The 27,837-nt window shown below is 50.7% G+C and overlaps 1 protein-coding gene across 1 annotated transcript in view; it reads right to left on the reverse strand.

Annotated features, from left to right (window-relative positions):
- Positions 1-27,837, reverse strand: part of SLC9A9 (solute carrier family 9 member A9) — a 517,302-nt gene that overhangs the window by 164,602 nt on the left and 324,863 nt on the right. Inside the window, exons 11-17 of the mRNA XM_055129734.1 lie at positions 27,061-27,079; positions 21,919-21,925; positions 14,721-14,743; positions 13,570-13,581; positions 8,864-8,871; positions 6,625-6,653; positions 4,135-4,288 (exon numbers count right to left, since the gene is read on the reverse strand). Of these exons, the coding sequence (XP_054985709.1) occupies positions 4,135-4,288; positions 6,625-6,653; positions 8,864-8,871; positions 13,570-13,581; positions 14,721-14,743; positions 21,919-21,925; positions 27,061-27,079 (252 nt within the window). The remainder of the gene's footprint in view (positions 1-4,134; positions 4,289-6,624; positions 6,654-8,863; positions 8,872-13,569; positions 13,582-14,720; positions 14,744-21,918; positions 21,926-27,060; positions 27,080-27,837) is intronic.

Here is a 27,837-nt window from a genome sequence, read left to right on the forward strand (position 1 = left end):
AGACTTGTTGTTACTGTTTTTGGCATATCGAATATGCCACGGGGAGCTTGCCAGGCTCTGCTGTGCGGGCGGGATACTCTTGGTAGTTTGCCGGGCTTTTCGAGAGGGATGGAGGAACAGTGATAAAATATATTAAGCAAAAGAAAACCTGACTTAAAAAGCAAACAAACAAACAGCATGTGCATTTTGGGTTCAGCTGATCCGGGAGGGCACTGAGCCTGGACCCTTGGGTCCGAATGGGCCTGAGAGCTGGGCATGAGGGTGACCAGTCACAGATGTGAGGAAGACAAACTTCCCTCAGGTACCCTGGGGCCAGGGTTGCTTGGCCTTTTCCTCCTTTATCTGAGTGGGTGCAGAGAGACCCAGTACCCCAAATCTCCAGGCTGTCCCTCAACGCCTCTGGAGGGATGGAGATTGTTCCGGGTCTGTTTCCAAGAGGCCTGCCTTGCTTCTGGAAGCGTGTCTCTTCCCCCCACGGGTCTGTTAATCAAGGCAGCAGAGTGAGGAAGCCGCTTCCTGCTTTGGGGCCAGGAGGAAGCCCACTCCGTGCGCGGGGGGGCTGGGGATTTGAGGCTCTGTGGCTGGCCCCGCAGCGGTGGGGCCCTGGTCCCTGTAGGCGGGCAGAGCGCCCACACTTGCCTCCTGTCTAGAGATCAGCAGTGGGCACCGGGAGGCCATGTGCCTCCTACTGGATTATCTAATCTCTGGCGCTGAGCGACTAGTTTGCAAAAATTGGCTCCTTTTATTGGAGCTGTTGGGAGACCCCATCCAAAGGGATCAGGGTGGTGCTGAGGGCGCTCTCTAGCGCCACCTGGAGCCCAAGGCTGGATCAGACGGGGCGCAGGCTTCATATTTGGAAGGGACGGTGCAGTATTCTTCTCTGGGCTCCATTCTCGTGCGCTCTCTAAGACTCCGGTGGTGATTCTTCCTAAGCCAAGAGTGGGTCTCAATTTTGTGCTTTGGGAGAGGTAGGAGGGGGAGCCCAGCTGGCACAGTTTGAGAGCTGCTCCTGAATCTTGCATGCAAAACGTGTGCTCAGCCCTTTGAGCTCTGTCATCAGTACCCGAGGATGGGTTTGAACCCAATTCATTTTCACTGTCAGAGGGGTTTGCCTGCTGGCCTTTGAGGTTTGTTTCTAAGCTCAAGTGATCATTTGCTAGATAATCCTGTTTGCTTGGCCCCTGTAGGGCAGAGCCTGACACCTTTGATCTTTGATCTGCTGTTTCCTGGCTAACTCAGGAGGTAGGCTTTGGAGAGCCCGGAGGGAGGGGGTGTGTGTGTGTGTTGAGTCCTCTTTGCTAGGATTTGCAATGAATTCTGCAGAATAAAGGAGATCCAATCAAGGAACCATTCTGCTTTCTTTTCCGTGAAATTCTCCTAACACCAAAGGATTCCTTTCTTTAGAATTCTGAGAAACAAAAGACTGTGATTGATTTCAAATGCTGTATTAAAACATTTTTTTTGTTATTTTGTAAAAGAAAAGAAAATAGTTTAGGACAAGAAATTTGAATGTGCTTAGGATAAGACTGAAGTGATGGAAAACTTGTTTCATATGTGAAGATGGTTTTGAGTTTCTCTAAGCACAGGATCATTGCTGTTGTCTAGTTATTTCCATCAGTGCAATTATATTAATACCATCATTTTAAAACCTTCTATAAAACACCTTATTTGTGTCCTACCATGGTAATTTTTGACTGTATGGCAAATTTTGTAGAGACAGAAAAGTAACAAGTACATACCTAATAATTTAAAAGAAAAAAATTGCAGAATTTAAAAATAATTCTAGAAGGGAAGGCAGTGCGAGTGTGTCGACAAATAATACTGCACACGAGGATGTCTGAGTTCACCGAACATTTGCATTTCTGTTCCTTATATTCCTCATGTCATTTTAGTAAGGCTCCAATTTACTTACATTCTGGAATTTTATTGGAAGAGTCTGACATGTAAGTTGGTTAATGAGATGTTACTCTGCAAACAACACAGCCTTGCTAAATACAGTCTCCATGATGGACAACCATTATTTAAAAAACTCAAGTATGAAGTTGATGGTCTCTGCGATAATGTGAGCCTTGACAGGGAAGAGAATATGATAGTGTCACCGTCACCAAATTTATGTCAGGCTCCTGTGTGCATCTGCTCGCCTGCCAGCCGCAGTGCTGACTCTCGGTGGCTATTGCGTTCTATTTCCTTCCCACGGATCAGAGCACTGTGACTCTCTCTCCCCCAGGTGACCCTGCCTCCCTCTAGCCTTGGCTGCCTTAGGAAGGCCCGGGCCTGGCAACTCCAGTAAATCTGGCAGAATTTACTATTATCTGCAGTTTCACTTGGAGTCAGGGAACCTCAGTAGAGAATCCCAAGCCGGGTCTGGAGACCACAGTCCCCTTGCCTGGAGTGTGGTAGAAATGCAAGATCTGAGCAGCCACCCCTCCTCCTCCTACCGGAGGAATCGGACGAGCGGCCCAGCACCCTACTGGGGTTTAATGGCCGGTTCAGATTCTGACTCAGTTATATTTGAGAGTCATCGGTTCTGAGCATGGTCCCATTTCCTTCTATACTCTCTGCTCCAGTTGATTTATGGGGACAGTTTGCTATGAGCTTCCTGTCTCCCTGGCCTCCTTCTGGCATCTGGTGTCTGATGGTATTTCTGGCTTGTTTCAGACGGGCGCAGCAGTGCCCAGCGGAGACTTCCACTTTGCCTGCTGGGCGGTCAGCTCTTTCCGTAGATCCTATGCAGTCCTGCCCTCTTCTCTCTCCCTTCTTGGCTGGACTCAGAATGGCCACTTGGATGGGTGCGGCTCTGGCCTGGCAACTCCATGCACTGTCCTCTAGCAGCTGAGAAGAACACTGGTCTAGGCTGCCCTTCCGGGCCTCACGACCCGGATGCTGAGCCTGGCATCCCCTGATTAGGTCTGTCCTATTACCAAGGAACTGTTCAGTCCTCCATGAAATCCCAGTTTTAGACATCCCCCTTCCCCCCCAATCAAGATAGCGAAACTCATCAGCTACAATGTCTACCCAAAATCTATAAAGGCCTTTAGAAAACACCATCCGTGGGCTAGGTAAACACCGAGGATGAACCAGTGACTAATTTTGCTCCACGATGGAGTAAAATTCCCTGATTCTGTTTCCACTAGGTCAAATGGATAGATCACCTGCCAACGCTTGACAAAAGCAACTTCTATGCATGACGATTTTCATGGAATCATTCACACAGTGGTGACTCAGTCGCCCTACTATGTACCAGTCGCTCTCTCGGGGCTGGATTCTTGTGTGGGTCCCCCTGGAGATCCTTCTTTGGATCGGGTCGGCTGTGTCTTTGCTGTTGGAACCATCTGTCTTACAGAGAATGGATGGGGACGAGGAGGAGGCACACCCTCCTCAGAAAGAGAGGCGGTGAGAAAGGAAGTGGGACTGTTGAAAGCACTGGGACCTACGGGGATATGAAAGGAGATGCCAGCGCATAGAGACACAGAGACACCGACCTCTCCAAATAGATTTACTCCTCTGCACAACTGTCACAAGTTCTATTTCTGCCAAATCATCCATTAGCTTGCAGTCTTTCCTGTTTGCAAGCATTGTCTAGCAGGCATCCTTGATGCTCCAGCTCCTCCTTCCTCTAGTTTCTGTCTAGAGCATCCCTCTCGCCACGCCCACGGCTCAGGAATCACGAGTGTACCACTGTGTCTATTGCCCCTGGTGCAAACCTACTTGTGCTTAATGAAAAACCACACCCATTTGCTTTCTCCTCAATGTAATTTTTTTTTTCTTTTTCTGGATAAGTTCTGCTGGATCAACAGTACCCAAAGAACAAGTCTTGGGTCTTGCTCTTTCCTGTAACTCCGTGCCATAGCCCATCACCTTGTATAACACACATAGCACTGAACGGGAGGAATTCACAGACCAGCTCATTTCTCACGGCAGACTGTAACCAGCCATAGCCCTGAGGTGTCCTGGACTCTTGGAAAAGTCTCTGTGGTGGGGAAGGACCCCGCCATTTCCCTTGGGTAACGATGGCTGACTTCACACCCCTGGGAGAGCGCGAGGCCAGCCTTCCCATGGACACCCGGCCAAGTTAGCAACAGCAGAACAGAACAGGACGACACAGCAGACCGAGCCTGCGGCTGATCTCCTTACCGGATCTGGAGCCAGGTCAGCATGGGGGTCGTCCCTCCTCCGAACACCCACACGGTGAAGAACACCAGGAGCAGAGTGGTGGTGAACATCATCTGTTTGGGCTGGGATTCCGTGTTGCGGATGGCCAAGGCGAACGCGATGGCTCCTCGCAGACCTGACGGGGGGAGGGAAGAGAGCAAAGACACACTTGCCTCAGCATCTTCCTCGCGTCACCCCGTTCCTTGTTACCACCTGCCGGGGACAGTGGCTTCTCTAAATGAAGCCACTTTCTTTTCTTTTTGCTTTTTTGGGTCACATCCAGCAATGCTCAGGGGTTATTCCTGGCTCTGCACTCAGGAATTACTCCTGGCAGTGCTTGGGAGACCATATGGGATGCCAGGGATTGAACCCAGGTCAGCCGTGTGCAAGGCAAACGCCCTACCAGCTGTACTATTGCCTCGGCCCCAAAACAAACCTTTCTTTAGGGTTCTAAGCCCGGGACTATGGGTTCCCCAGCACTGAGGCAGACAGAGACACTAAGTCAATAATGTAAAAGCAGTAGGAGTTTTATTCCAGTATACCGGGGTCAACTATCTCACCCCCAGTGTGGTCTCCTGATAGTTTCCCCGACCTCCAACTGTAAGCAGTTTACATAGGGTTTGATTACATAAGCAGCACATGCCTTATTGTTTCAGAAAAAAATCTTACGTAGCTACTAAACAAAGGCGTTTTGGCACACGTTTAGGGAATATGTAGGCTTGTAGTTGCTGGGTACATGCTCTGGTTTCTGGAACATCGTGACTGATTGAGTCCACTTGCCCACTTGCTGGGCCTAGGCGCACTCCAGGGGGGTTCAGGTTGGCTGGTTACACATTGTTTCCTTGCTGGGAAACTGAAACTGTTCCAGTTCCCGTAACTGAGCCTGAGGCCTCTCAGATTCTGCTGACTTCTGCAGCTTGTCACAGCGTCAGTTTTGCCCTTACCAGGGACCCCTGCAGAGTCGCACACCGTCGTAAGGAGGAACGGTGGCAGCATCGTGCCAAGGCAGCCAGGAGTAGGACGTGGCCCCTGGCCGCCCCTGAGCTGTCGGACCAAGATGGCACTGGGCTCGAACCCCCTCGCTCCCTCCTAACTTCCGCCCACCACACGTCAGTTCTCTTTCTTGATGATTCTGCTGTTTCCGGAATGGGATAGACAGGAAACCGTGAAGTCGCCGTTGCCCTTAGGGAACCGGCCTTTTCCACCTGGCTGAAATTTCGAGAGATTCAGCAGGCCGTCGAAGGTGCTGCTAGGTGTGTTTGTTGTTGTTGTTGTTGAGTTGTTGCCCAGGTGGAGGTGCTTCACAATTTGTGGGTCCATCTGTCTAGGAAAAGGTCTTAGAGCTGTTTCCTGTTTGGGCTCTTGCGGAGAAGATAGCTCTGTGTGCTGACCCGAGTTTGGGTTTCTCTGAAAATCAGGAGCCATCACGCTGCCCTCTGATATTTGCTTACTTAGAAAATGACCAGCAAACTGTCCAGAGTGCCCACGCCAGCGCAGCCTGGCACGAAGCCCAATCCTCTGCCTCCTTGCCAGCCTTTGGCGTGGTCCCGGTTTCTCCGTTTAGTCACCCTGATGGGTTTGTGGCAAAAGCTCGCTGTGGTTTTAATTTGCATTTTCCCGATGGCTAATGGTGTTGAACAGTTTTTAATGTGCTTATTTGTTATCTCTTTACTCTCTTGGGTGCAATGGCTCTTCATTTTTTTTCTCATTTTATAATTGGATTTTTTTTTTATTGTTGAGTTTTGAGATTTCTTTATATATTCCAGAAAATAGTCCTTGGTTGGATAGATTGCTTGTAAATATTTTCTCCCAATGTATAGCCTGTTTGGTGGCGTTGGTGGTACAGTGGTGAGCATAGCTGCCTTCCAATGTATAGCCTGTTTTTTTTTTTTAATTCTAATGAGAGAATATTTAACAGAGTGAAAGGTTTTAATTCGATAAAATCTAACGTGTTGATTTTTTTTTCCCATCAAAATCCAAGGACTCTGTCCTGAGAACTTAGGCCCTGAGGATTTCCCTGTTTTGTTCTTTTTCTAAAAGCTGCCTTGCTTTATGTTTTACACTTAGATCCATGATAATTTTGAGTTAATCTAAGGCACAAGATTTAGGTTGAAGTTTATAGTATTTTGTGCTAATGATACTGACTCAAGCCAGTTAATTACTTCTGCATCTTTGTCAAAAAACAGCTAAATACGTTTCTGTGGATAATTCCTGAGTTCTCCATTCTGCTTCATTTATGTATATACCTATTTTTCCTCTCAAAACATACTGTTTTGATTTAAAACAGTAGATAGTAACTGTTAACACGAGAAGGGTCATATCTACAACCTTATTTTTTTGTTTTAAGATTGTTTCAAGTCCTCAGACCTTTTGCCTTCCCACACAATTGAAATTGTTTAATCTAAACAAAAAAAAATCCTCTGTGGCCAATTAATTTTGGGGAGCTATCTTTTATAACTCACTTTTCATCACTTGAAAATATTATCCGATGAGTGGTATTGCTTTATATGTCCAATTTTGAAAGGCCAAGTGCAGGGCCCAGGGAAGGCTCCATCGGAGACTACTTCCCTGGCAAGCACACATTTGATTCCAGATGCCAAACGTGATGCCAGCAACACAGCATGTTGAATCCTCAGTGGTACAAGAAAACATATGGGAGCAGCACAGGCAAAGGCATGCTGCGATGCCTACAATTCCCAGAGAGCACTGTAGCCAGAGCACAGCACCCCACTGCAAGCACTGCCTCTAAAATGGGGTTTCCCCACAACCCAGGTATGGGTACAGCAAGGAAGTGTGTGAGCATCCGAACGACAATAAAGCGAAGGAAAGGGAGAAAAAAAAATTCACTACATCACTGTCATCCTGTTGCTCATCGATTTGCTCGAGCGGGCACCAGTAACGTCTCCATTGTGAGACTTGTTGCTGTTTTTGGCATATCGAATATGCCACAGGGAGCTTGCCAGGCTCTGCCATGTGGGCAGGATACTCTCGGTAGCTTGCCGGGCTCTCCCAGAGGGATGAAGAAATCGAACCCGGGCTGGCCACGTGCAAGGCAAACACCCTACCCGCTGTGCTATCGCTCCAGCCCGGAAAAAAAAAATCAATCAATTAAAATTTTAAATGGGATGGGAGAGATAATACAGTGGATAGGATGCTTGTCTTGCATGAGACCCACCTGGGTTTGATCCTTGGCACCTCATATGGTCCCCTGATCCCCACTGGGATAATCCCTGAGTGCAGAGCCAGGAATAAGCCCTGAGCACTGGTGGGTGTGGCAAAACAAAACAGAGAGAATCTGATGTGCTGGAAATAGGGCAGAGGAGGTAAGCCACTGGCTTTATACATGTCTATGGTGGTCTGGTGGCTGTGATCCTGGTTCAAAATCCCTCTCCCCTTCTTGCGCCACACATGAGCTCCCAAATGCAGCCCAGGGGTCACTCCTGAGCACAGAGTCAGGAATTACTCCTGAGCTTTGCTGCGTATGGTCCAAAACAAACAAACGGAAACTCCAAAGGAGTCAGAAAGACAACATAATTCAAAGTCAAGTGTTCCGAGTCACTAGAAATGAATACGAACTTAAATAGCATAAGAATGATTCCAGGGGCCAGAGAGATTGTACAGGGATGAAGACACATGCTTTAACTACAGCCAACCCCAGATCCATGCTGACACTTGCTGGTCCCCTGAACATCGCCAGATGCAGCCCTGGAAGCCCCTTTAGCATTGCCAGGTAACCCCTTGCACCCTAGCATCGAACCCTTGGCTCCTCTGGCTGGGAATTCCCAGGAGGACCCTAGACCTCCTGAGCACTGTTTGGGAGACTCCCCACCCCCAAAAAGAATTATTAGTTTATCATTTTTATTTTCATTTATCTTTGGGGGACTGGAGCAATAGCACAGTGGGTAGGGCGTTTGACTTGCATGCGGCTGACCTGGGTTCGATTCCTCCGTCCCTCTCGGAGAGCCCGGCAAGCTACCGAGAGTATCCCGCACACATGGCAGAGCCTGGCAAGCTCCCCGTGGTGTATTCGATATGCCAAAAACAGTAACAACAAGTCTCACCATGGAGACATTGCTGGTACCTGCTTGAGCAAATCGATGAACAATGGGACAACAGCGCTTTTATCTTTGGGGCCACACTCAGGCATTACTCCTAGCTCTGTGCTCAGGGGACCATAAGTGGTTCTGGGGATCCAATCCAGATCAGCCGCGTGTGAGGCAAACGCCCTACCTGTTGGACTATGGCTCTGGCTCTCCCCAAAGTTGTTCCGCATGAAATAATACTTTTCCAAACTCTATTGCATAAACTAACCTACTAAAACTTGCCTCTTTCTTATTTTATCTTCTTTGTTTGAAATAGTATGCTAATTGAATTTTTATGGATCCACATTCATAGACTTTTAACAGGCATTGAAGATTAAATGCTGATATCTCAGAGAGGAACATGGTAGAATGAGTAAAAAGAGAGACGGAGACTCCAGAAGAGTAAATAAAAGCAGAACTTAAATAAAAAGGTTAAAATGGAAGGTCTCACTCGGCCAACACAGACCTCCAAGACATTTATAGGCCGAGTTATAGCACCTAACAGGACAAATAAACATTTATAATGACAGCAAGTCTAAGTCACAGAACTGGGTATTTTTATAAGAAGGTTTAAATCACATACATAAAATTTCAAGGATCTGCCTTTTTTATTCCTTTACAATATTTACTACGGAATCTAGATTTCCCAATTTCCAGCTCTTTGCTTGTATATGGAAGGAAATTTAACTACGGAGTAGGAGGAATGAAACTGTTACACCCTTCTGGATTTTGTCCAGGGTTCCCAATAGACTCTAACACTCCTTCTTATCTCCACGCTGGAACGCCAGGCGCTGCTGGTCTCACACGAGAGAAATCTAGGGCTCGGACGAGACACGCTTAGTAGGTTTGGCCCGAAACAAGGAGTTGTAGACAGGGAATGCAACGAGCTCCCCAATTATGAAACACCTCCAAGGAACAAAAGGTCACGGAGGAAGAAAATCATTCTGAATCTCCATGTAGACAAGGATAAGGCCTGAAGGTCAGGAAGGCAACATTTGAAGTGGATATTTATAATGGTAAGAAAGTTCCCACACAGGCAGAACTCAGAACTCTGGAGACAAGGCTGTGCTTGAGGGGAAAAGCACCTCCCTTTGCCCCCAACAGATGTCTGTACATTCTGAGTCAGCTCGGGGCCAGTGTGGGGTATTAATAACCCCGACGACTGAGGGATCGTTTAATAACGTTCTGTCCTGCAGATGCAAATTGTCACTGCAGAGCCGGCTGCATCCAAGGACACAGTTTATGGGCCAGGCGAGAGCTCCCGCAGTGCCCGGTCACAGCTGGAGACGGGAGAGACAGAGGTGATCTCTGCATCTCTTCTTTCCCCCCAACTCACACTCTTGGAAACGTACATAAAATTCTGGGATCCCACATTAGGTGGCTTTAAGTGATGAGCCACTAAGTATCTTAAAAAAACAACAACAACAACTTTGTTGAATATTGAATATTCATTTTGCTCTTTCATATCTTGAATCTTGGGGAGAGAGAAAGGAGACTGGAATAAAAATTCAGACTAGCTCCATCATGCTTCCTGGAAGCACTTTCCTGTTGAATACCAAGGCCAAGGAAGTGTGCCACCATTGATCTTTCTAAAGATGTTTAATAATGTATGGTTATCATGTAAAGCCAGCATAACGATGCTCTTAAATCTAAATCATCGGCACATGAGTAGTTCTTTGTTTAAAAATATACTCAAGAGATAGCTGTAATTCTGTCTTCTAAACAATATATATCTTTTATGTAGAACTGTATACTTATGAGAGACACGATGTAGAGAACTCTGAGAATAAAAAAAGAACAAGAAAGCCATTTCCTCGTACTCATGGGAGGCTGAAAGACTAATAAGGGCTAACCAGAGGACCCTGGTAAAAGGGCTCTTGTTCCATATAGGACCACTGAAAAAGTCGGGGCATCTGTCTGCAGCCTTAGTCACAGGTAGGACATGTGCCACATGTGAGGCGGTTGATGGAGATGCCACGGGACTGGGAAAAGCAGCTTGCTAAGTGATGCTAATTAGGAGTGTGGATGAGAACCAGGCCTCTGTCCCTCGCACCCTAGTTAGGATTCTCTAAATTACTCAGTGGACATTTGGGGTCACCGGATGTTCAACTCAAGGGCCACAACTAGTAACTACTGATGTGTCTCAATCCACCTGGACTGCCAAGACACAACACAACACAACACAACACAACACCACAACACAACACAACGACTGGCTTGGGGGAACTCAAACAAATGAATTCCTCGGAGTTCTGGATGCTAGCGAGCCCAAGAGCAGGGTGCCACCTGGGTCAGGCTCTGTCGCCAACTCTCTGCCCCCAACATGCGGAAGGCTTCTACATACTCCATGAGCTCAAGTTCTTCCATCTCTTCTTATCAGGGCCCCAAGCCGTCGCAGGGGCCCCACACAACGCCCTTACCTAACGCTGCAGCTCCCTGAGCCCTTGAGGCAGGCTGAGGGGGCACACATGAGACGACGTGCTGCTCAGTGCGGCCTGTGAGAGAGGCAGGAACGGAGCCAGCACCAGCCAGGTCCCACTACAAACTGGCTGTGGAGCTGTCCTCAGGTCAAGTGCTCCTCATTGTAATCTCATTAGGATGCTGAATGACACACCTAGATGCTAAGTGCTGTGAGCACCTGGTACTGAGAGTATTCCAAGGATTACCCGCCCTGGGGCAAAACCCACAAAGCATCCCCTCCCCAGATGTGCGTATTATGAGTGAGAAAAGCCCTTCAGAGCCCCTGACTTCCCCCAGACCCGTGGGCCAGACTTGAGGAAACCCAAGCACTTCCGGTGGTGTGTACTTTCACCGAGGCACATCCTGCTTTCTCCACACACAAGCCCAGGCCCCGACACGCTTTCCCTGATGGCGACCGGAGCCTGGACCGGGGTGGAGGCCTTCTTTTCACTTCTTCCTTTTCTCCCGCCTCTGCAAAGAGCATAACGCTGTCCTCACCCGAGATGTCAGCTGCTCTCAAGGGAGGTTCAGGGATGGCCTGGTGACCACCGTGCTGGGAAGGTCTCCACATCGCCTCCCTCTTTGGTCTCCCCGGGGACAGCAGCTGGAAACAGGTCTCATCTCCAGATGCCGTTGCATGGTGAGGGGCGGGGGGGGGGGGGGCGGGACTTCAGCATGTGACTGTGTTGTGTGACGGTTCTGCACACACCCAGATCCTCCTACCACCATGAACTTGAGAAGCAGGACCTGAAGAGAGAGCTACACTACTCAGGGTCCAGCAAAATACTAGCAATGAAAAATTAATGTTGCCTTAGGACAGTCTTGTGGAAATCACTGTTTCCGAAGGAGGCATACTGTGTTGCCCAGGCACCTAGGAAATCCAGAGCTCATTGACAAAACTTGTGTTTCTTATTCTTTTACGGGTAAGGGAACCTTTTAACTCAGTGTCTCCCCAAGTGGGGATACCGCCCACCAGAGTGTGCTGAGCCAATCCAGGTTGAGGCGCTCTCTTTGTTTGCTTAAGGAGGGTGCTGAATGCTCTCCCCCTTTTTTTCCCCTGAGAAGTGGGTGCTAGACCAAGCAAATTTGGGGACCTCTGCTTGATTTATCTTCTTTTTCTTTTTTTCTATGGTCGATTAATTGAAATAATTATATAGTACCATCTCATTTTAGAGGGGTTTACTTTGTAAAGGTTTGACATATTCACATACTCAATTTGAAAGTTAGAATCATCTTGGGAAATAAAAGAATCACCTGCAATTAAATGTGGTTTCATTTAAAATTGGCCTCTAAGGGATTCTTATGTTAATTATGTTGATGTTCTATTCATAACAATAGAAGACTATTGAACCAAGGAAAGCTTTCTAGCAAGGACCCCTGCTGCTGAAAATGTGCAGTTTCCTGTTTGTCTAGAGGAGTCCAAGGGAAGCTTAATTTGTTATAACTTACAAATATGTTCACAATTGGTGAAGGTCAGACCAGCCACACATATCACAGGAAGGTAAGTATCCCCCAGAACACTATTATTGATGGTGCAAAGGTAGAGTCAAAACCAAACATTTGTTGAATGCTCAATTGGTGCTAAACATTATTCCTCCAGATTATGTCCCTAATAGGGGAAATTGAGGAAGTTGGTCAGTCCTCTCTATGTCAGGGTCCCAGGTCCTACAAAGGGTATCTTAAAGTCACTGTGAACATATTAACTGTGAAATTTTATAGTGGATATATCGAGTCTGTTTTGCATGTATGGTCTGATGGAGAAAAAGTAGCACTGTCGCACTGTAGCACTGCCATCCCCTTGTTCATCCATTTGCTCGAGTGGGCACCAATAATGTCTCCATTGTGAGACTTGTTGTTACTGTTTTTGGCATATCGAATACACCACGAGTAGCTTGCCAGGCTCCGCCATGTGGGCAGGATACTCTCGGTAGCTTGCCGGGCTCTCTGAGAGGAATGGAGGAATCGAACCCAGGTCAGCTGCATGCAAGGCAAACGCCCTACATGCTGTGCTATCGCTCCAGCCCGGAGAAAAAGTAAGTTATTATAGCCCGTGGGGTCCAAGTCAGGGCCATGGTCAACAGATGTGCAGAACTTAAGACACTGAAAATCCAACAGCGAGAGAAAAGATGTCTTGCACACATATTCTCCCAAGCCAGAATCATCCTGCCCCACCCCTTTCAAGTCCTCTCTGGTCCTCTCTGCCATGGCTCTGAGCCACACTGAGATGGAGCTGAGTCACTGCTTTCTCTCTGGAGCGTCCTCTGAGATCTGAGCCTGGGGTGGTGACTGATTTATATTCTTGTACAACTCGAGATTCCATTGCAGTTGGCTGGCTCTGTTTATCCATGGCACCTAGGGCAAGGTCAATGCTCTAACTAGACGCCCAGTAAGTACTGGTTGAACTGATAAGCAAATGGGTGAAGTCCTAATTCTTCACGACTCGAGAATACCTGTGTAAAAGTGAGTGATACCTCCGAGTTTAATAGGGTGCCTTGAGATTCAGTTTCTGTTCTTTCTAGTTCACTGAGCACCTTTGAGACATACTGAGGAGAGGGCGGGGCCAAGGAGGCTGAAAGGGAACAGTTCTGTGAGTGTTCCTGTGGGATCAACACAAAGAATGCGAGAGAGGGAGTTAAACAGAAACCCACCAACGGTTTCACGAAGAAAATTCATCAGGGAACAGAGTCACTGCTCCAGGGAGACTTGACTCTGCAGAGAGTTCAGACGGAAGGACTACCCCCGCTGCGTGAGGGAGGCTGGAAGAGAAAGCACGCAAGGCTGAGGCTGGGCCAGAAAGGCACCAGCTGGTACTGGCCAAGAAATGCCAACAGAAGGCAGGCGGGTACTGAATGCGAAAGGTTGACAAAACTTCCACTTTATGCCGGCGCTCGCTGCGTTGGAAGGAGGCTGGGACACTGCAGAATTGATCCGTGAGCTGGGGGCCGCCATTCCTGTGCTGGGCCTTGCATGAGGGGGTGCAGGCTGGGCTGGTCCAGTTCCCTCCACCACACAGGTTTGTGCTGGGGGTCGGCGTGCCAAGATCCTCACAGAACTCGGTTCTGGAGCTGAACTTACTGAGGTAGAAGGTCTGGGTGCTGATGAAAGCCCGTCGAGGGGGCAGCCACATTTGGCCCAGATTGAGGGTCTCAGCAGGGGCTTAGCTTTGGCTCCACCCTACGGGGATCCCATTCTTGGTACTCCCTGGAGAGGGTCACAGATCTGACCCCACCCTCTCGCTTGACGCTTCCCTGCGATCTGATAGGCTTGTGGCCACAGCAGGCACAGAACTGAAGGAAGTTCTCCCAACAGGGCGCAGCAGACGGCATCTCCAGCCTGAGATGGAAGTCACCCAGCGTCTCAGTGTAAGGGAAGGAGGCAGGTGCCTTCCTACAAACAACCTGGGTGGTGCAGAGATGGGGCCGCCTGTTGGATCCCGATCTAGGTGATTGACCTGATTGTTCTATGCGACAAATCAGAGTGATCCATTTCCGCACCCTCATTAGAGAGGGCTGGAGCGATAGCACAGCGGGTAGGGCATTTGCCTTGTACGTGGCCTACCTGGGTTCGATTCCTCCATCCCTCTTGGAGAGCCCGGCAGGCTACCAAGAGTATCCTGCCCGTACAGCAGAGCCACGGGCAAGCTCCCCGTGGCATATTTGATATGCCAAAAACAGTTACAACAAGTCTCACAATGGAGACGTTACTGGTGCCCGCTGGAGCAAATCGATGAACAATGGGACGACAGTGCTACAGTGCATTAGAGAGGGCAGAGCCCTTTCGGGTACCAGAGCTGACAATTCGCAAGTGTCCAGCATAGGCTGTGAGCTTCTGCGGTCCTGGGAGAGAAGGACGCTACCGCGAGAAGCTGAGAAGCAGCCACAGGAAGAGACTGGAGGGGCTGCTGCTGAAAGGCAGCTTTGGGGGCCCCGTCATAGCTATCGGCCGCTTGCGAGCTGTCGACAAGGAGCTGGAGCATCAAAGACAACTCGTGGCTCGCGTGCTCCTCTTCCTTGCTGCTCCCGAGACCCCCAAAGCCAGAAGCCAGCTGCCTGCACTGCGAGACAAGCACGGAAGCTGTTCACTTCTGTGCCTGCTCCACCTTTGTGCCCCAAGCAGGTGGAAACTGGCAGTGCCACGCACAGACGGGACGACTCTGTCCCCAGAGAGGGGTATTCCCAGGCCTTCCCATCCCAGAGGCCAGAGAGCTTGGCCTGCACCTGCACCGTCAGACCACGGTTCCGAGCAGCAATCTGGTAGGATCAGATGCAGAAGTTGGCCCGGAGCTGTGACGATCAGCTTGAAGAGCAGCTGATAACTCCACAATCTCCAGTCACTGCCTGAGCCAGTTGCACTGTGACGCCAAATCGACCGCCAGACATCAGCAACTATGAACCCTGGGTCAGCAGACCTTGGAGCAAGAGCAGTTACAGAGCTCTGAGCCACAGACTCCCTGCCCTCAGCCCGACACACACGGCTCAGAGCCACGGATGTCAGTGTGATCTCGCAAGCACTTAAGGAATCTTCCCTAGGCATCTGTGGCTGCCAGAAACCAGTAAGCTCACGAGGAGGCCAGGAAATGGGAAAGTAGTCTATACACACGAATTGGAAAAATTAAGATGGTCAAAATTACCATTCTACCTAAGGCATTCTACACATTCAATGCAGTATCTGTCAAAATTCCAATGATAGTCTTCAAGGACTTCAAACTTTATTAACATTTTTATGGAATCATAAAGTTCCTTGAATAGCCAAAGCAATGCTTTGAAAAAATGATATGAGGGTACTTCATTCCCTGACTTGAAATTATACTATAAAGTTATAGTTATCAATAATGTGTGGTACTGGAACAAAGGCATATTCTCAGACCAATGGAACAGAATTGAGAGCCTAGATAAAAACCCTCAGATATATGGACAGTTAATCTATGACAAAGAAGCTAGGTACATTAAGTTGATCAAGAAAAGTCACTTCAACAAATGGTGCTGGGAAAACTGCATAACTACATGTGAAAAAATAAATCTATGTCTCATATGTCTCATAAATTGGATCCATATCTTGCATCACACATAAACTAAAATTCAGAGTGAACTGAGGACATTGGTATCAATAAAATGCATTGAGAAAAATACAGGCAGCTCCATCCAGGATACGGACTTCAGAGAAATCTTTAATGATTTCACTCTATTGGCAAAGACAACAAAACCAAAAATAACCAATGGGGCTACATCAAACTAAAATGGTTTATATGGTAAAAGAAATGAGCTAATACCAAAAAGACACCTTACTTAATAGGAGAAAATATTTATATACCATATGTTATTAAAAGAGTTAATATTCAAGATATCCACTTTCATATCCAAGGTATCTAAATAAGGTACTCACAAAGTTCAACAACAATAAAACACAATAATCCCACTGAAGCATGAAGAGAGGAGATGACATTCCCCAGAGAGGACACATCAGTAGATGCATGAACCAGTGTTCAGTGCTAACTAGATGCAAATTAAAACAACAATGAAGTATCCTCTCATGCCAGTGGGAGTGATATAAAAAACAGTCAGCATTGGCAGGGATGCTGGGAGGAAGGAAGCCTCATTCGCTGCTGAATGGAATATTACCTGGTTCAATCTATATGGAACACAGTATAGAAAAAAACAGAAAGGCAGTAACAGCCTCCACATGACACAGCAATTCCACTTCTTGGCATTTCCCTCCCCCCAATAAAAAAAACATTAACTCATTCAAAAATAAAGATGAACCCATAAGTTCATTGCAGTACTAAATGCAATAGCCAGGACATGGTAAGATGAATGAATAAAGAAGTCATGGACTATATGTGTAATGGAATATTATGCAGCCACCAAAAAGATAGCCTTTAACTGCTGTAACTGGACTTGAACTGTAGTGCTTATGTTAAGTGAATTAATTTAGAGGGAGAAGGACAAATAGCAGAGGATCTCACTCATCTATGGTCTACAGAGATTCAGAATAAGGGATCAGATATGGCATCGGACCACCATAAAGCCAATTGGATTGGCACTTTGGGGACCTGGGACATGTCTCATTCCCCACCACCCGGCACCCTCAGAGTATATCGTACGAGCATCACGAGTAAACACGCCAAAGGTGCATAGCTTTGTTTGGATTTGTATCCTCTCTTCTCTCTGTGGAGGTTTCAGGACACGACTTAGGGTTTTTAACTGCACATACACGTGGGACTCAGCAGTGAAGCTAATCAGGCTGCGGGCGGGTGTCAGCGTGTGAGAATGGCTCGCGTATCGGTGGACACCCCTGCAGCTCCCTCGTGCCATCTGGCCTGAAGTTTATCACCTCATAGTCGGCCTGTGCCTCCCGCTGACCCCTGGCCTCAGACACTTCCCAGTGCCCCTCCTCCCCTCCCTCAGACAGCCCACGTGCCTCGGGACAGGTGCTTCTAGCTGTTCTCTGTGGGACCTGAAGGGACGCCGTCATCCTCCGTGGCTTACCCAATCCCCAGGAGACTGTCCTGTCAGCCCCTCACACACAGTCCTTACTCAGTGCCCTTCCTGCAGGGGAGAGGCTCCACCCAACTTGGGGTGGCTCTGGTCTTCCCGTAAGAACCTGACCCCCCCCCCCCCCCCTTTGAGCGCCCTCTCCACTTTGTCCTGCCTCGAGGGCACTCGTACGAGGGCTTCCCAGAACACGCATGTGGCTCGTGCCACATGTACTATTAGCTGTAAGGAATCCGAAGCTTAATGCAGCCTGTTCTTGATCTCCCTTCTTAATCCTTTAAAGGGCTGGAATTAGGGCTCCCTCACACAGGTTTCATGGCTCTGAGTACCCAGAACATAAGCCAGGCTTTGATCAGGAAGTGCTCTGTGTGTGTGTGTGTGTGTGTGTGTGTGTGTGTAGTGTGGAGAGAGAGAGAGAGGTGGAGGGAGCCAGACAGAGAGAGAGAGACAGAGATAGAGAGAAACATGGTATATTGGGGATCAAACCTAGAACCTTACACATCACAGCATGCGCTCTAGCAGCGAACAGCATCCGTGACCCTTTTTAAGTGCTCCCGCATGAATGACCGCAGTGCTTCTTGCTGCCCACCTAGCTCTGTGATGGTGACATCTTCTCTCTTTATTTTCTCTTCCCTTGCCTGTGCCCAGCTGTGCTCAGCTCCTGCTCCTGGCTCTGCCTCAGGGATCGCTTCTCGCAGTGCTTGCAGCCAAAGGTGGTGCCCAGGGTCACACCCGGGTTGCTGTGTGCACGGCAAGCGCCTCGCCCGCTGTACTATCTCTCTGGCCCCAGTGACATTCTTGCACACATTCACTTGTGTCTGCCTCCACCTCGGCTCATGGGAATAGCGGAAAAGACACATCCTGACTCCGAGGGGCGTCCAGAGTAGCTGTAAGGACGGCCAAGGCGGGGGGCACAGTCCAGGGAAGAAGTGGGGCTGGACGCGGTGGGCGCCCGTGAGCTGCTGCAGTCAAGGTCCAAAGTATTTGCCAAATACACAAATGCTTGTGGGTTGGGGGAAAGATAGGAGAGAAACCTAGAGACTAGGAAACTTGACGCCTTTTCTTCTCTGCCCAGTGCTAGGGGTTGACCCCAGGGTTCCATCTAGTTGAGACACCGGCTCTACCACTAAGCCCGCCCCAGCCCAGTGACTGGGAGATGCAGGAACGTGATGGGGGGAACGTGCCGGATTAGTGAGAGCAAGAGTGCCCTGGTCACGTGACCCCCAAGGTGCCTGCACCCCGTTCCCTGTGGGCCTAGGGGGCGAAACTGTTGAGAGGGGACGTTATGAGATTTGTTGAGGACGGAGTAGGGAGATGGAGAAAGACTTTGGAAGTGAAAGGAAAGATTTCTGTTAGGGCCACATGCGTCTCTGCCTCCAGCGCCCCTCCTGGGCGCCTCCAGCCCACCCCCAGTCAAGTCTGACCCACCTTGACTCCGTCCCCTCTGCGCTCCATCACGGAGAGCACTGAATGCCCTCGGAGATGCTCAGGTTTTCTTTTTGATCTCTACAGTCTCCTTCCTCCACCAGGAAGTGGGCCGAGATAGACAAGCCCACCAGCAGCCCAGGATCGCCAGGGGATGCTCATGCGCCGGGTGGAGTCAGGAATGGCCAGGAAAGGGACAGGGGAAGTGTCCTACTACTCCCCCGAAACACAAGTAGAGTCCCAAAGGAAAACAAGCAGTGGGCGTGCAGGGGTGTTGAGAAGCGGAAGAGAAACGGACCATTCCTTGGAAAACAGGTCCTGCGGAGGGGCTCCTTTGCCGTGCGTGGTTCCAGCTGGACTCCAAGCCACAGCCATTCCCCAAGGATCCCTCCCACACCCCCCCATCTAGCAACTTTTTTTGTGGTTTGTTTGCGTTTTTGGCTTACTCCTGGCTCTGCGCTATCTCTCCAGCCGCAGTGAAGGTATTCGTTCCAAAAATTTAACACACTTCTTATCATTTATCTGAGAAATCAAGTGCTGGTTTGGGTGGAAAATTGAATCATGTATTGCTTTTCCTCTGGCGGGAGTCCCCTGACCTTGCACGGGATAACGGCTTTCAGCAAAAACGTCAGCCAGTCTTGTTTCAGAATACAGTTCCCAGCACAGGACAACGCCAAGACTCAGTCCCCGGTTCAGTTCAACACCATCTCATCACACAGAGACAAAAGCAACCGATTGTTTCAGCAGAGAGGCTCTCTCTCAGCACAATGAATTGTGTCTTTCTGGAAACCAAGTCTGGGAGAGACAGGCAGGACTTTTTCTTTTCCCTCCTTATCCCTGAACTCAAACTATTTCAAGAGAAGGCTACTGAGAAGGAATGCAGCATAATAGGCATTTCCCCCCCACCTAAAATGAAGTTTGTTTTGAGGTGCCCCGGGCAGCCAGGAAGGGTAATTGTAATCGGATTATCTCAGGTAGAGCTCCAATTCCACATGCATTAACACCTCTAGCGTTGGAAGTTTATTTTGATGTAGGTCAGACAGAAGGGGTGGTAAACTGCAAAATGCTTCTTAGAACTAGCTGAAATATTCCGCACAGGACTTCCAAAGGAAGGCTTACAGAGATCAGAAGCAAGTCAAACATTTCGTGAGCAATGCCCAGCTTACGGCCAGTCGCATCCCAAAGGTCAACTGACACATTTTCTGACTGGAACAGTGGTTCTCAGCCTGGGCGATTTTATTCCCCAGGGAGTGCCTGGCAATGTCTGAAGAATCACAGAATATATACTTTATAGAGCTGAGGAAAAACGGGGTTGGATGGTGGGGTGACCAAGTTTCCCTAGTAAGTGGCATGGCTTACTATCTCATTTCAACCTATTTTTTAATTCTTTTTTCAATTTTTTTCTTTTTGGGTCACATCTGGCAATGCACAGGGGTTTACTCCTGGCTCTGCACTCATGAATTACTCCCAGCGGTGCTCGGGGGACCATATAGGATGCTAGGGATTGAACCCATGCAAGGCAAATGCCCTACCCACTGTACTATCACCCCAACCTCTCCCCTTTCAATTTTTAACCCATAACAAATATAACGGGGGTATGGTGCAACCAGTAGGTCAACCTGTACCTGTGGGGCGAGTACATCAGCAGCCTGATGGTGTCTTCAGATACCCCAAAATTGCCCCTGTGCCTTTGGCCAGACCCCCAAAATTTGGGGCCACGTTTACTAAGAAATTAAACGGCCAAAAGTTACGTACATGGGAGACACACCCACAAACTACCTCCAGCTCAGCTATATAAGCTCAAAGTCTCTGCCTCTCTCGGAGAGCCTGGCATGCTACCGAGGATATCCCGCCCGTACGGCAGAGCCTGGCAAGCTACCTGTGACATATTCAATATGCAAAAAATAGTAACAACAACATGTTCTTCATGTTCCTGGAGCAAGCCGACACCATTGGGCTGACACGACAGGAGTCGTTACTGACACCCGCTCGAGCAATCGATGGACAACGGGATGACAGTGGTACAGTGAAGAATTTGAGATTTAGAGGGTTAGAGCGAGAGTACAGCAGGTGAGGCACCACCTTGCATGAGGCTTACCTGGATTCGATTCCTGGCTTCCTGTATGATTCCCAATCCACTAGGAGTGATTCCTGAGTGCAGAGCCAGGAGGAATCTCTGGGCAGCACCGAGTGTGACCCGAATTCCCCAACCCCCACAAAAAAGAAAAAGTATTTGCGTCTTAAGGAGAAAGAAGACCCCCCCCCCTTCCTCTTTCCTGGGCACAGGAATCAGGGGGAATATTTGCTGTTGTGGTTTTTGCCTTTTCCTCCTTTCCAACTCTCCCCTGCTTATCCCCCTCGGTCTCTCTCCCTGCCCCAGCTCCACTGACTCCGGGGGTCCATTCCTAGCCCCTCCTCCCCAGAGCTGGAAAATGGGAGCTTCATTCCGGAGTGGCTCGCTCGCACACAGGCTGCCACGTCACCGGGGGAAGGCTGAAGGGCAGTTTTGAGGCACTGAGGCAGGGGGGAGTGAGAGCGGCTTGTGAAGGGAGAGGAGGGCGGGACACTTGCCCCGCCACCCTCCCAGCAGGAGGCCGGAACACGGGGTGTGGGTCCAGCTCTCCTCACAGGAGCTCGGCCAGGCTCCGAGTGCGTCAGATGCCCAGACTCGGACCCTCCCGTCCATGAGAACCGAGGCCAGAGATTCTCACGTTACTTCACGGACGGCAACCACGCCGAGGCGGTTCCCACCGAGAACTCATTTGCGCCTGTAACTTATTTGAGTCGGTCCTCGTGGCTCCCTTTGAACGCTCCCTGCAGAACCCGAGGGCAGAATTCGAGGGATCTGGGCCTGGCACAGAAACTTGGTTTTGAACTCGGTTCACGTGTGTCGGTAGTTTTCTGAGGCTGCGTCTACCTCCTGCCCAGACAGGCGGCAATTAGTCAGCACATCCGAGCAGAAAACGGGAGAGAGAGTGCAGCTCATTTGCTCACCCCCAGGGGCAGGTTCATTTAGTTTAAACCATCAGCCAGATATTTGGGATATGGGTGACAGAGTGGACGTCCAGCAACACCTAAATGTCCTTGAAGCTCCTGGATCCTTCTAGAATGTTCTCTCTGAGACACAGGGAAAGATGACAGCTCTCGTTTTCATGCTCAGTGTCTCTCGGGAGCTGCCGGAGTCCGGGGGCTGGTTTGGCGTCTGTGGGATTCTGGAACACTCTAAGTCCCATCAGCGTCTCAGTACGGCGAGGCATGTTACAGCCGGCAATGGTCCCACAAGGGCACAGGACGCTTCCCTCACAAACACGGGTACTTGGAGAGACACTATGTCCATCAGACACCAGCCCCAGGAATTCAAAGTAGGGTGTCACCGACTGTCTTGAAAGGAAGTAGGAGAGGGAGAGGAGAGAAAGGCAGCCCGTGGTTTGTCCTTCCATATCTCGGTCACCTGAACTTGGCCTTGGACTGTCCCAGGAACTGATTTGAGTAGTTAAATCCTTTTGGACTGAAATCTTCCTTCCTTCCTTCCTTCCTTCCTTCCTTCCTTCCTTCCTTCCTTCCTTCCTTCCTTCCTTCCTTCCTTCCTTCCTTCCTTCCTTCCTCCCTCCCTCCCTCCCTCCCTCCCTCCCTCCCTCCCTCCCTCCCTCCCTCCCTTCCTCCCTCCCTCCCTCCCTCCCTCCCTCTCTCTCTTTCTCTCTCTCTTTCTTTCTTTCTTTCTTTCTTTCTTTCTTTCTTTCTTTCTTTCTTTCTTTCTTTCTTTCTTTCTTTCTTTCTTTCTTTCTTTCTTTCTTTCTTTCTTTCTTCCTTCCTTTCTCTCTCTCTTTCTTTCTTTCTCTCTCTCTTTCTTTTTCTTTCTTTCTTTCTCTTTCTTTCTTTCTTTCTTTCTTTCTTTCTTTCTTTCTTTCTTTCTTTCTTTCTTTCTTTCTTTCTTTCTTTCTTTCTTTCTTTCTTCCTTCCTTCCTTCCTTCCTTCCTTCCTTCCTTCCTTCCTTCCTTCCTTCCTTCCTTCCTTCCTTCCTTCCTGAGCAGGGGTTATACCTGGCAATGCTCAGGGGTTAGTCCTAGCCCTGTACTCATGAGTCACTCCTGGAAGTGCTCAGAGGAGCATATGGGATGTTGGGGATTGAACTCTGGTCAGCCGCATGCAAAACAAGCGCATGAACCCCTGGGCTATCTCCGCAGCTCCTGAAAACCTTTGTCTCTGATACGAAAAGGGCTTTTGAGAGCACTTCTGCATTTTCGAGTCTTGTCTATGGTGTGTAGAGAGTCAGAGGCCAATCACATGCGTGGAGCATTTGTTGGGTGACGGATCTAACCAGGTATTTTATAGACTTTTCCAGGCTAGACTTCAACACGGACTGTAAACTACATAGCACTGTCTCCAGTTGAAGAGCGTCGAGGCTGTCACTCCATGTGCACAGGTCTGCTCCAATGCCTGAGTATATCCCAACGCAACTGTGCCAGCTTACGAGGTCGGTTTTTGCGGGGTGAGTGGGGAACAAACAACAAATCCTAACTTGCTGCTTAAAAATTCCAGGGCTGGCCAGTTTTCACCTCTCGTTGTTTGCTATTTGGAGGCTATACCCGGTGTGTTCAGGGCTCACTCCTGGCTCTGTGGGCGGGGATCACTCCTGTTGGTGCTCAAGGAAACAGATGTACGGAAACATGCCCAAGGACCAAACCAGGTCCTTGCTCTTGCTCTCTCTGGCTTGCGCCTTGCTCTCTCTGGCTCCGTGTTTTCTAGTGGGGGCGGCGGGTGGTTTGGGCTACACCCAGAGATGCTCAGGGATGACTCCTGACCCTTTGCCAGGGATCACTCCTGGCCGTGTCTGGGGATCATGTAAGGTGCTGGGGACCCAGTCAGGGTTGGATTCAAGGACTAGTCATTTTTACAGTAAATTAATGTGGGAGTCAGTGAAGGATGGTAATGTTTCCCCCCTAATTAGAGAAGAGAAGAGGCGTGACGGCAGGTTAGAGGGCTAAACGGGTTCCCGGGTGCTCCAGGTTCATTGCAACCGCACAGGCTTCCCTTTCTTTGGGACTTTGCGGGTGTGCGTTCACAGAGGCCTCTGCTCGGCTCCTCCGCGTGGCCCCATAGCCACAGTACTCGCGCTGGATGCGAGGGCAATTCTCAAGGGTACTCGACACATTTCCCAAGAGCATGCGAGGGCAATTCTCAAGGGTACTCGACACATTTCCCAAGAGCATCTTGGTGACTTTTGGAGACTCTGGCTAACTCGGTCCATTTGGGAGACCCCGGAAGACCTTTGCCCCTTCTGTTGCACCAACGAGGAGGCCTCGAGCGCCTAGAAGTTAGTTCCTCAGCTTCGGGGAACAAGTTATGCCACTAGCCGGGCAGTGGCCCGGTTCTAAAGCAGGGGATGGCGGTAGCATTAATCCCAGAAACCATGCCCAGGGCAGGAAAAAGGCTTCAGGTGGGAGAGCTCAATAACCCAGCAGAGGCGGGCAGGGAACGCGTGGCAGCCCAGGGGCGTCATCTGGGTGGTCTCTCTCTGGATGTTAAGCAAGGGAAGAGGAAAAGGAGGTGGTTCCCACTGCATAGGCTCTATTCACGGCATCGCATATAAATATATATATATATATGTATATATATATATATATATATATATATATATATATATATATGTCCCAGTCTGATGGTGTCTTTTGCCTGATTCTTGATTCTAATCACCTGGTCCACGAAAACATCTCAGGATTTTCTTTCTTTTTCTTTTTTTTAAACATCTCAGGATTTTCAATGAGATCTCGGGTTTTTCATTATACAATACATACTTCCCACTCCCCAACACAGAGCAAGCAGAGACAGGAACAGTTCCAAATGCACCTTTTGAAGAAGTATTAACACAGATTACTGCTATCAATACCCAGGGAAGGGATTATTTTAGGCAGAAAGTCGGTAGGGGAAATGTTTTCCTTCACTCAAAAAAAATTATACTTTACTTGTTGATGTTTGCCTTAGGACGACTTAGGTTCTACTTTTGGCACTGGGCAAAGGTAGTGCTGAGAGTGGACAATGAAATCAGAAGGTGCCAGGCTAGGAGCACTGAAGAGGTCTGACCTCAGTTGGGGAGTCCATGCCGACTCATTCCATCGCCCTCTCACCATAACTGGCGGGAGGTTCTCCCGTTGCGGTGGGGTGATGGGTGTTGAGCCCAGAGTGAACCCAAGAGACCTGGTGTTCCAAGCCTCCTCTCCAGAGGGCGTCTGGGCGGGCAGACAGGAAATCAGGACACTGCGAAGAGCCTGGATGATGCAGATGCAGACAGAGGCTGAACACTAACCCGGACTGCAGGGGTGACCACCCTCCCCACAGGAGGCGACCTTGGCCCCGAGACCGGAAGGGTACAAGGACACAGCGGAAGTGCCTGTGGGCCGGTGTGGGAAGGGCTGTGGGCACAGGCCCTGCGTGGGCGAGGAGGCAGATCAGTGGGGTCAGAGCCCCGCATCCTGCAGGGACTGCAGGAGACTCCGTGACGGGGCCAGCAGTGCCCTGCGGAGGGGCAGAGTGTGGGGAACAAGCAATGAGCTCGGCTTCTGGGCATCCGCACAAGCAGCAAGGCTCGAGAGGACACAAGTGTCCTTCAGAGGGGGCGACTATGCCGGGCGCCTCCCGCACACCAACCTCTGCTTGCTCCAGTGCAGCGCTGGCCTCCACGGTTCCCAGGAGCCCCCCAGGGAGCCCCAGGCTGCTGCCCTGAGGACACATTCCCCTCGTGGAAGTGTCCCCTGTACCCGGCCATTGGTGGTGGACGCAAGGCCTTGTTGGTCTGTGGAGTCCCACCCCAGGCCCTGACACCGGCCCCCCCTTTCACCGATCCCGTCTGCGCTCTCCCTGCCTCCGGCTGGGCGCCAGCTCTCACGGGTCTCTCTGGGCTCAAGTCCCGAACTGACCGTGACCCGATAGAGCCTCCCCAAGGGTCCAGGGAAGACCAAGGGCTCTGGGGGCTTGGGGATGCAGCTTCCCTGAAACGGCAACAGCTCAGCCGCCCTCGGCGGGGGATTGATGGTGAGAAGAGGGGATGGCCTGATAATGGCCTTTTTTTTTTTTTTTTTGTTTTGCTTTTTGGGTCACACTTGGTGATGCTCATGCACTCAGGAATGAGTCTTGACAGTGCTCAGGGGACCATATGGGATGCTGGGAATCGAACCCGGGTCGGCCGCGTGCAAGGCAAACGCCCTCCCTGCTGTGCTGTCACAGGTTTTTTCTCAACCCCTTTCTCTGAGTCCCTTGGCGCTGAGCACCCGTGGGTAACACGAGCGACAGACCTCAGCAGCAGAGCGTGACGACGCCGGCCTCGGGCGCTCCTCACTGCACCTGGGCGCTGCGGTTGCGTTTTCCTGGTCCCCCGCCCTTGCTGGGCCTGTGACCGAGCACGCCTGGCCTGCCACTGCTCTTCAGAGAGTGGCAGAAATGGACACACGGGGCAAGTCTGTGCTCGGGCAGGCTGTGGGGCTCCAGGTGCTTCCAGGGGCTTCTGGGAGCCGCCGTCCGCAGGGCGGCCCTGCAGGGCGGCCCTGGAGCCCAGAGGGGCCCTCAGCCCACCCGCGTGGTTCCAGGAAGGCTGCCGGGACTCGGAGGGGCTCGGCATTTCCCCTCCTCCCAGCAACTCCCGGCTCTTACGTGTTTTAAATGAAATGAAAGTCGCAGCACGTGGGTGGAAGGGAAACAAGAGGCCAGATGTTGGGGGGAGACGGCACGTCATGCAGAGGCTGGTCTGTGGGGACACTCCTCCTCCCTCAGCCACAGAGCCGGGCCTCCTGGGCCTCATGGGGGCTGAGCGCCGGGGCGGGCAGCTCACTGCAGGCGCGAGGAGCCAGCTCGGGGGCCCGAGGGGCCGTCCAGGGAGCTCCGAGTTCCTCCCCGGGCCCGTGTGGGAGTCACACGCCCCCATGGCACCTACCAGCTGCTGCTCTTGAACGTTAAGGCCTGAGGAGGGTCAGGGTGAACGTGGGTTGGGGTGGAAGCTCAGAACGGCAGCCGCGCTGTCGGGACCAGAGTTTCTCTCTCCCCAGACCCTCTCACGGCAGAGAGGTGGACTCCTTTCCGCATGCTCAGCTCCAGGGTTAGTGGCTGCGGGTTATTCATCCGTAACCTGACCGTGAGGTTTGGGGGGGTTCTTCTGGCAGGACCACCACTGTGGGGGTCACAAGTGGAAGGTGGAGGGAGGGACGGGTCCACGGCGGGGTGAGAGCACAGAGGCAGCACGAACTCCGCAGGAACTACACAGTCCTGCTGAAAATCACACGGATCCAGAACCTTCCACCCAGCTCCAAGCTCTTATTTAGGTGCTCGCCAGGCCCAGGGCTGCACCAGAGAGGAGTGAGAAGCAGTCCTGCTGTTCTAGCTCCTGACAGTGTGGGGACCTGGTCTAGGAAGAGGAACAGGCAATAGCAATGTAGTAGGTCTGCAAGGAGCCTTTCGAGAACCAGAGGGCAGATCCGGGCCCTCCGGGGACCTTGGCGAGACCCAGAACCCTCGGGACCCTTGTTCCTGCTTCCTGAGCCCCCTGGGAATCCGCTCTGCCTGCAAGACCCCTGCCCGCCTTCACCGGCACCCAGTGAGCCTGGACTGGGCCCCTGTGAGGGACGTGGTCAGGGCAGAGCTCTCTCGAAGCTGCCACCTCCTCAAAAACGGGCCCCACAGCCCGGCCTCTGTCCCCTCAAATCCACCCAAGAAAGCGTGTCTGCGTGGGCAGAGCCAATCACTGGTGGCCGCCACAGAGAGAACCAGGAACCGACTTGAGGGTGCCCTGTCAGCAAAAGGTCCCTGAGCACTGTCAGGACCTGGGCAAAGACTGACTTGCTGACGAGAGACATGGGATGACCAGACCACCTGGCAGGCCTCTAGAGCGTCCTTAGAGGAGGCCCAGAACCGTTAACAGCCGTGTTAATGGCTGCTGACCGCGCCAGGACACCGGGGGGCTGGTGTCCACCCCTGGGGTCAGCAGAAGCTGCCCCACACGGCGGCAAAGCGGAGATGCACGTCATTTGATCGGGTTCTTTCCCTCCTGCTCTGGCTGGTGCGGTCCCACGCTGACCCAGTAAATTTGATTTCCTGGCTCACATATTGAAGCCGCTGGGTTGGGAGTGCGGCAGGGGGGGCTGGGATTCATGAGGAGACGCCGCGGGGGCAGCGAGGGCGTTCCTGAGGGCAGGAGAAGGCGGCCCTGCACACGGGCAGCCCCGGACGTCTCACTCTGAGTG

The sequence above is a fragment of the Sorex araneus genome, chromosome 2 (genome assembly GCF_027595985.1).
Source record: "Sorex araneus isolate mSorAra2 chromosome 2, mSorAra2.pri, whole genome shotgun sequence".
Classification (NCBI taxonomy): Eukaryota; Metazoa; Chordata; class Mammalia; order Eulipotyphla; family Soricidae; genus Sorex; species Sorex araneus.